The sequence below is a fragment of the Oxyura jamaicensis genome, chromosome 1, assembly GCF_011077185.1.
Source record: "Oxyura jamaicensis isolate SHBP4307 breed ruddy duck chromosome 1, BPBGC_Ojam_1.0, whole genome shotgun sequence".
NCBI classification, from domain to species: Eukaryota; Metazoa; Chordata; class Aves; order Anseriformes; family Anatidae; genus Oxyura; species Oxyura jamaicensis.
In genome coordinates, this window is record NC_048893.1 from 78633627 (window position 1) to 78642671 (window position 9045).

General features: G+C 39.5%; 1 protein-coding gene across 1 annotated transcript in view; it reads left to right on the top strand.

Moving 5' to 3' along the window:
• The window catches only part of LOC118160301 (ovostatin-like), a 30755-nt gene extending 22226 nt beyond the window's left edge, over positions 1–8529 (top strand). Inside the window, exons 27-35 of the mRNA XM_035314903.1 lie at positions 225–299; positions 1600–1765; positions 2387–2607; positions 3051–3266; positions 3406–3530; positions 3822–3912; positions 5462–5533; positions 6781–6883; positions 7859–8529. Coding sequence (XP_035170794.1) covers positions 225–299; positions 1600–1765; positions 2387–2607; positions 3051–3266; positions 3406–3530; positions 3822–3912; positions 5462–5533; positions 6781–6883; positions 7859–7911 — 1122 coding nt within the window. The 3' untranslated portion in view covers positions 7912–8529. The remainder of the gene's footprint in view (positions 1–224; positions 300–1599; positions 1766–2386; positions 2608–3050; positions 3267–3405; positions 3531–3821; positions 3913–5461; positions 5534–6780; positions 6884–7858) is intronic.
• Positions 8530–9045: the final 516 nt, after the last annotated feature.

Genomic DNA, 9045 nt, shown 5'->3' on the forward strand with positions numbered 1-9045 from the left:
AAAAAAAAAAAAAAAAAAAAAAAAAAAAAAAAAAAAAGCATGAAATAATTATAATTTTGGCTTTATCCTAAGTGATCATTATTTTTCTTGTTCTTGTGCACACAGGGAGACGGAAGTTGCTTCTGATCTCTACTCTAACTATTATCTGGACTGTGAATGAATTCATATTTCATTTCTTTCTAGGATAGCTGTACTGACCTATTTTTTGCTTGTGTTTTCTTCAGGGTGGAAAAGAAGGTGAATACTCACTCACAGCATACGTTGTGGCAGCATTGCTGGAGGCTGGACACTCTGTTGAGGTAGGTATTTAATGCTGTTATCTTTTATTAGTCTGGTCAGCCATGTACCAAATAATGTGCAAGTCATAATCCTCCCATCAAAGTTTTTTTTAATCTATGTCTTAAATATTGATTCTAGGACAGTATGGTCAGCTCAGAAAATCTGTCTACAGAACTCTGCAGCTGCCAGAAGCATTTGATATGTATTATAGCTTAGTTATTTATCTAGTTTGTATAAATTAATCTGAAGGTGTAAATCCCTTAGGAATCCAACTGTGTTAAACAATCATAGTCTATGTAGGTGCAAAATCCAGACTGAATTTGCCCACTCCATCCAGAGTCCAGTCTGGAATTCTCTCTGAATTTGCCCAGTCCAAAGTCCAAGCTATCCAAATCTTCAGTCCTACAACTTTCTCTGTGCCTTTATATCCAAGTTATGTTTCTATATTCCTGTGTCATTGTTAACAATGGAAGGAAATGCTGAGATGCTGTTTGAAATACTTAGCTTGCTGGAATACTTAATAGCTGTGGGAGAATGAGAACTGAGTTTTGTTCTCTGTAATACACTTCCTGTATATCCTCGAGACCCTGGCCTGAATCTTTGTTCTTCTGTAAAATAGGGAAGAATTGCTCCCAGTCTGACAAATACGTTCTAAGCAAACTGAATTTTACAAGGCTAGATGCTGCGAGATGAGGCATCATTTCTGTATCTGAAATAGACAGGATAAAAACATTTTACAGGATGATTCAGCCTTGTGGACTTAGTTTCCAATGTCTTTGTGAGAATCTCTGAAGCCTGGTGCCACCCCTATAAAGTAAGGCTGAAGCCAGACTACAGTTAACAGTGTGGTGGTGATATCTGAGCTGAAGCTCATAGAGAGAGTCTGTAAGGCTAAAAGAGTGAAGAGGTATATTGATAGCTATAGCTAGCAAATGAATAATAACACCCATCTGAGAGAATGTACTTCATCATGAGTGCTCAGTATACTTTACATAATTCTGTGAAAGTATTCTCTGTTTTATAAATGGAGCAACCACAAGAGTCAAAGGATTCATCTGCATAAGATCATCTCACAAGTCAGGAAAAGAACCCATGCTCTGTTAGTCATGCTGCCTCTAAATAAATGCAGAAAGAAGGCAACACTGCTGCAAGATCAGATTTTATAGAAGACGCACTGTAGGCTCCTTAAACATATTATGGACTGTGTATATTTTAGCATGAAGTGTCAGTGATGGCAGCTTAAGAAGTGATGATCTTTAAAGAGGTGTCGAGACACAAACCCAAGTAACCTGACAACCCTACTATATTTTATATTACTAGCATCCTGTGGTTCACAGTGGCATGAACTGTTTGGAGACTGCATTTAGCAATGGGATCCACAACCTGTACAACCAGGCCCTCTTTGCCTATGTTTATGGCTTAGCTGACAAGCAGGAGAAATCCAAATTTTTCCTTGAGAAGTTGGATAAAAGAGCTACGAGAGATGGTAAGTGAAGTATGGCCATGATGCAGGCATTACAGCTGATGGAATGGCCTTTGTTATGACATAATTATTCTGATATAATGTATTCTCATTCATGTTGCTACCTTCTCATTTCCTGTCTGCTATGCTACTGAGTGTACCTCTATGATCTCCTCTTTCTGTGTCTTTTGGCCTCAAAAAAAAAAAAAAAGACATTGAGCTGTGGCCTTAGAATTATGAAACAATCTAGGTGGTAATTGATGTCAGGAAGACTCCAGTCCAAGGTAGTGGAAGACTACACATAGTTTTCCCTTTAGCCTCCTTTTCTAAAGGCTGGACAAATCCGGTTCCCTTTCCTATGTCATGTGCTCCAGTCCATAACCATATTGGCATCCTACTACTGCACTGCCTCCACTTCATGCCCCACTTTGACTTGTACAGCTCCACTTTATTAATTCCTTTCCCATCCCTTCCTGTGTTCTTTTACATACTTAAACTAAAACTCATACAGCTCAGAACATTATAGACTGAAAAAAACTCTTAGGTAAAGGAAGATGGGGAATTGTATGCCTATCTCCCATGTGATTCTGCAGTGAATTAACCAGCAAGTTTCATGCTTTTTACATCCTGCTTTTCTCTTTTCAGGTAGTTCAGTTCACTGGCAGAGAGAAAATAAGCCACCAGCAGAACATTACCCCTACTTCTATTACCGTGCCCCTTCTGCTGAGATTGAAATGACCAGCTATGTGCTGCTGGCATTGCTCAACAAAGCCGAACTCACTCCAGATGACTTATCATACATTTCTCGCATCGTGTACTGGCTTGTCAAACAACAGAACCCATATGGAGGTTTCTCATCCAGCCAGGTGACAAATGGGTGTGATAAAATAATAGATTCTCAGAACAGTCCAGCCTGCAAGCTGGATCTCAAAAGTGTGATGTTTCATCCTCATTTCATTTTTGTTTGAATAATATTTGATAAATGGTGCTCATATAAGTCTCCTTGGCAGGGCACATTATGGTCTTCTTAGGCAGCTTCATACATTTTTTAGTTTTCAGAAATGGGAATTTACCCAATTTTCTAGTTAGCAGAAGATAAGGATAACTGTTGACAGAGCATTATACCAGATTTTCTGGGATAATTCAATCCCATTAACCCAGAACTTGTAGCTTCTCTCCTTAGCTCTTTACAAAGGCCTCCTCCTTTTATGATTGATCACTGACAATGGAAAACAGTAACTTTGCTAATCTCATGCTCTATTTCACAGTTGCATATCTATCTAATTAAGGATTGTATTGTTCTTTTCAGGACACTGTTGTTGCTCTCCAAGCTTTAGCCAAGTATGGATACCTGACCTTCTCTAAGGAAAGCTATAACACAGTCAAAGTCAGCTTCATGCAATTCCCCAGTAAGGCATTCCAGGTGAATGACAAGAACCGCTTCTTACTGCAACAGGCTTCCTTACCCACTCTTCCAGGGAATTACAGCATTGATGTGAATGGCACTGGCTGTGTCTATCTGCAGGTAAGCAAGCTGGAAACTCACCAAAACCCTGGTGAGAACTAAGCAGAGGTCCTCTTTACCTCATTTCCTTCCATACCTCATGCCAAAGCCACCAAAATCTGTAGACCTTTGACCATCTCATGCTTTCCATCTCTTTTAGACAACCTTGAGATACAACGTCTATCTACCAAACGAAGTTGCAGGATTTTCTCTCTCTGTACAGACAGCCAATGTATCCTGCACAAACAACTTCCCACCAAAGTTTGACCTTGTCATCTCTGCCAGGTAACTTCCTTTTCTTGATCTACCTTCTTGCATTCTCAGTTTGGTAAAATATCCGCAGGAGGATTTAAGTACAGGCAGTTAACTGTCATTGCGCGCCTGCAGGAAGACAAACAGGACATCCTGAAACTCTCTCATCCTTCACTACTAAATTTCTCACACTTGCTGTAAACCCGTGGAACATCAGAACCATCCACTATAGAGATTATCTGAGTTATTTGTGAGTTAGAGCTGAAAATTTCATTCACCGGTCTCGTCTTCATTTGGACATTAATAGAAGTTTTCTCGTTTCAGTTACACAGGGAACCGCCGTGTCTCCAACATGGCTATTATTGATGTGAAGATGCTCTCAGGTTTTGTTCCCGATAGATCTTCCCTGAAAAAGGTAAAGAATGGGAGCAAAGTGAATGGTAAACCTTGAAAATAGAGTAAGTTGACAAAAGTAGTCACTGATTAGCAAATTGTGGGCCCATGGGGATTCTACAAAGTCCCTGGTCATAGTCTTCTGTCACATACTCTGTCAAATTTGCAGCTGTTTATCGGCTGAAGACAAATCTGTTAGGAGCTGCCAAATTCAGTAACTCAAAAGAGGTGAGACTGCTGTACCCAAGTCCAGTCAGCAAGCAAGGTTGAGCAAGTATTCCCAATAGGCATACATAGACACAATACATCTATACATCTATGCACAACTGGCCACAAAGATCAATTGAGACAGAAAAGGCACATATAGCACAGATGGTCTTATCCTGTTCCTCTTTCTGTCTGATCAGGATGAAAGCTCATTTGTGGAAATGATATAGGTATATATGCATGAACACAATGTGGAATATCCTCTGGTAGCTAGCCTCAGACACTCAGTCTGACCAGTAGCTGCCCCTGGTTCCTTGGTCTGCCACACACTGCCTTATACTGTCACTTGGACATATATACACCTTCAGGGCCACTCCAGCCATGCCATTGTCTGGGACTGAGACCCCTTGCACCTACACATATGCATGGTGGGCACCTCCAATACATAGACCTTAGGTACATAGTCACTTATATAGCTGGACTTGTATGTTTTCCCAGTTGCCTCATGCAGACACATACACATACACAAAAGCACACAAGTAAGTCTTTCTGCTAGCTAGTCCACACTGCTAGCCTGCCCAGTATGTGACCCCAAGACCTTATTAGTGTCTCCAGTAACAGACCCAGATCTTCTGGTCCCTCCATGTCAGATCCTCTGGTTTCTTCAGTATTTGGCCCAGCCTTGTGGCTGCTTCAATACTTGGCTGCCAATCCACATAACTTACTCACCTGTTAGTCCATTTTGATATACGCTAGCAATCATGAAACTTAAACTCCAAGTAAGCAAAAAGCTTGGTGCATCTAAAAGCACTCATCACTCAGGCCTGAATTTCATTTTTTGGCTAGAACTGTAAGACATTCATAACTTTTATTTGGAAGATGAAAACCCCTGATTATTAACATCCTACTCTTTACACCCATCTGGCAAAAATAGTTGGTTTTAACATTTGGAACATTTTGTTCATGTGGTTTTCTTAAACTTTTTGAGCGATTGTAATATTTTTTAATTAATATATATATATATATATATATATACTACGCTAGAAAGCAAGTTAGTTCAACCTGCATAAATGATTGTGTGATTGTAAATTCTCGTTGAAATGAGAGTATGCTTAAGCTGATAAAGAGACACAGACACCAAACCTGACTAGTAAAACCAGGATAATTTTCATTGTGATTTATTTCTGCTTGCCATCGTATGAAAATACCCAACTTTTTTGCATTTTTATTTTGGCCACTAGATGTCACGGTGGCACAACAGGAGCACAGCAACCACTTTAAACATTTTGCTAGTGTGTAGCTATTTGTAAGTCTCCTTGGCAAACCTCTTATGTTAAAATTGGTATCACTTGCTTTATTCATAGCTTCAGTACCAGGATTCTGTTGTGGATCACGTAGACATCAAGAACAACCACATCTTCTTTTACCTTCAGAAGGTAAGTTTGGGAGGTTTCTTTTGGGTTTTGTTAAACTGGAAGTTTAAAATAGGCTCCCAGATAAAAGAAAAAAAATCACATCAAAAGCAGATTAAAAATACAAACCTTAAAGAATTAAAGGGACTTTACCCTGTCTAACCTCAAGTAAGTAAGTTACCTAAAAATACAGTAGTTTTAGTCTACTGTGAAGAGCTTTGTTACTACTTTTCATGAAGAATGCTATGTGATTAAATAGCATTTTGAAAACATAGCAAAGTTGCATTCCATATTGCAAAAAATCATGGTCTACATCATATTCCTGAGCCTCCAAGTAATGCTTTTCATCATTTGATGAAATTGAAAGTGTATCACAGGAAGTCAATATCATCCCCTCCCTTTTAGAGGGAGGTATGTATGAAAAGAATGCTCCTCCCACATCAATGACATTAACAAAGGGAGCGAGAGAGAAGGATGAAAATCAAAACACAAGGTATCTTAAAATACCAAAAGGGGAAGGAGGGAGGAAGCAAAATGAATTATATCTACCTTTCGTACAATAATTGTTATCAGTTGGTCTCCAAGGATCTAGTAAGGAAGATCGGAGGCAGTATTCCAAATTCACAGAGCCTGAGATGTTGAGATGGGAAGGTTTATCCAGCAGGGCAACAGTATTGCAGAAAGCTCTACAGAAATCCTGTCCATGGCTCCTTTCCTATAAAGAGATCAGAAAGATAAAAACAAGAAGAAATGGAGAGGAAAGCAGGGTCACGGTCCCAGACATACAGCAGAAAGCTTGAAGATAAAGGAGCGAGGAGGAAAGTTTTGGTCTGGCTGCAAGAGTATGGAATGAGGAACTAAACAATAGAGGGTGTTGGGGGTCTTGAATTCAATGCGATTAGAAAGAAAAAAATGGGAAGGTTCACAGAAAGGTGGTTTTAGCTGGGAAAGAGCAAAGACAGAAAATAGTAACTTTTAGTGAGAGGAAGAATGGTGATGTGCTGAAAGCTTCAGTAATCACAGAATGGTTGTATTATAGGCAATGGAAGTATGAAAAGGAAGAAGGAAAATAGGTCACAGGTTTAGCAACAAAACATGTTTAGCAACAACATTTAAACAGTTGTCTGATTTGATATAAAGTTTACAATCTGGAGAGAATTGTAGAATGGTACCTTGTCACCTCGTCTGACCCAGATGCATCTACTCAACCTTAGCCTCAGAATTAGACATGTAAAGAAAAAGTCCTCATCTTTTTGTCTTGCCATTTCCAGCTCTCCCAGAAAACAATCAGCTTCTCCTTCAGTGTGGAGCAAAGCCTGCCTGTGTCAAACATCAAACCAGCACCAGTACATATTTATGATTACTATGAAACAGGTAGGTGACCTCAGCAGACACATACACAAAATAAATAAATAAATAAAAACAACTCAGCATTTGCTGGGTGAGGACAGTGGATTTTCTCTTACTGTCTCTGCAAGCTTCTCTTCATGTTTCTGCTTCTTTTATTTCTCTTTGTTAGAGAAGCAAGCTAGCAATTTTTCTGCTTTTTGTTACTAGACCACATTTTTGCAGAAGCATGGACAGCAGATGTCCCCATCTTTTCATTTCTTGCTTCATTTAAACATAGAGCAGGTTAGAAAGTGATGTGTCATGAGTTGCTTTCTTACAAATTACATACAGAAAGAAGCGTGGTTCCAGTTTCTTTCCCCAGTTTGGACATGATGGTTAAAATCAGTAACCCAAAGACAACATCATTCATGACTTCACTAATCTAGTTTGTCTCATATTTTTACTTTACATTGCCACAATAGGCTGTGGTCAAAAAAACTGGTCTATACCAGAATTTAAATACTTAAGTAGGAATGACACTCCTGCTGAACTCAACAGCAGCTTAAGCACGTAATTAGAATATTAAGAGCCTGACCACCCTTCTAGATATGTCCTCAAGGAACTACAGATATATCAGACATTACCCAGTTGTGGCAGTTTTATTATCAAAACTGTGTCTTAGGTTCTCAGAAGCTTTTCTCAAGATTGGTATAAACTCTGGGAACTATCTCTCAGCAGAATAGCAGCAGTATCCAGAGAATTCTCCCTGGAGTACCTGTTCTACTACCCAATCCACATCCCATGTCATCACAGTAATGATGTGTCCTCACAAACACTGTCAGAGGAGTGCATAAGGCACTGACTGTGCAGAACTGCAACTGAATGCCTTGACAACTGGAAGACCACAGCAAAATTTACGTTTTCTGATTCAGCATAATAAGTTAATCTTATGCACAGGGACTGGGGTCTGAACGATTTCTTACTCTCATTCAACTGTCATCTTTCTCTTTTCCTTTCCAGATGAATATGCCCTTGCAGAATACCAAACACCCTGCTCTGCATCTTCTAACTGAAATCAGATACATGCCAGAAGAAGTAATGGGTCAGAAGGTATAAGACAAGCATTTGTAGGGGAAGAAGAGGATAAGAGACTTGGTTGTTTCTGGGGAGGGCAATGAAAACTGCATAGAAGAATAAATCCCAAAGTGACATCGATTAAAATGACACATCCTGGCCCAGGCTTTAAAAACATTTTGGGTCACTGAGGATCAGAAACTGCAAATAAAGTGGTTTTCCTAATAAGGGGGATAACTGTGCAACCACCCATCTTTTTGGAAACTCATGTCATATATTTCAGTGGTAGCTTTATGTAAAAGTAAACTCGTGAAACTTGTATTTTTGGACACAGATTCCTCTTAAGAAACCTAAAATTAGGAGAATAATCTGCTGCTGCTTCTGTAGATATTGTTTTATTTTGGTCTTTCCATTTATCCTGAAGGAAAACTCTGAAGAAATGACATCGATTCTCATTTTTCCATGACTGAGCTTGGAGAACATTGTTTATAGATGTTAGACTTTTAGTCACAGGAAGACAACTTTATGCAATTTTTACTTCCACCTGGAAACAAGGATTCTCTCCAGATTGCCATCTCTTTTTTACTGTTCTTTGGAATAAAACCTTCTGATTGGTAGTCACAATCTCCACTCCTTGTCATAAATGGGAACTGTAAGGTTTTTCATGAGCTAAATGATTCATATAATCAACAGGTCAGTCAGTGACAATGACTTCCTGACATCGATGACATCTTCACTCAGAGGGTGGTGAGGCACTGGAACAGGTTGCCCAGAGAAGTTGTGGATGCCTCATCCCTTGAGGGTTCAAGGCCAGGCTGGATGAGGCCTTGGGCAACCTGATCTATTGGAAGATGTCCGTGCCTATAGGGAGGAGGGGGAGGGGGGATGGAATTAGATGATCTTTGATATTATTAGATAATCTTTAAGATAAACAGATGATCTTCTGTACTCTTTCAGTACAGAATTTTTTCCTAATATCTAGCTTAAACCTCCCCTTTTCCTCTTTTCCTGTCACTTGGTGCTTGGGAGAAGAGACTGATCCCCACCTCACTATAGGTTCCTTTAAGGTAACTGTGGAGTGCAATATTGTCTCCCCCGAGCCTCCTTTTCCCCAGGCTAAAAGAACCCAATTC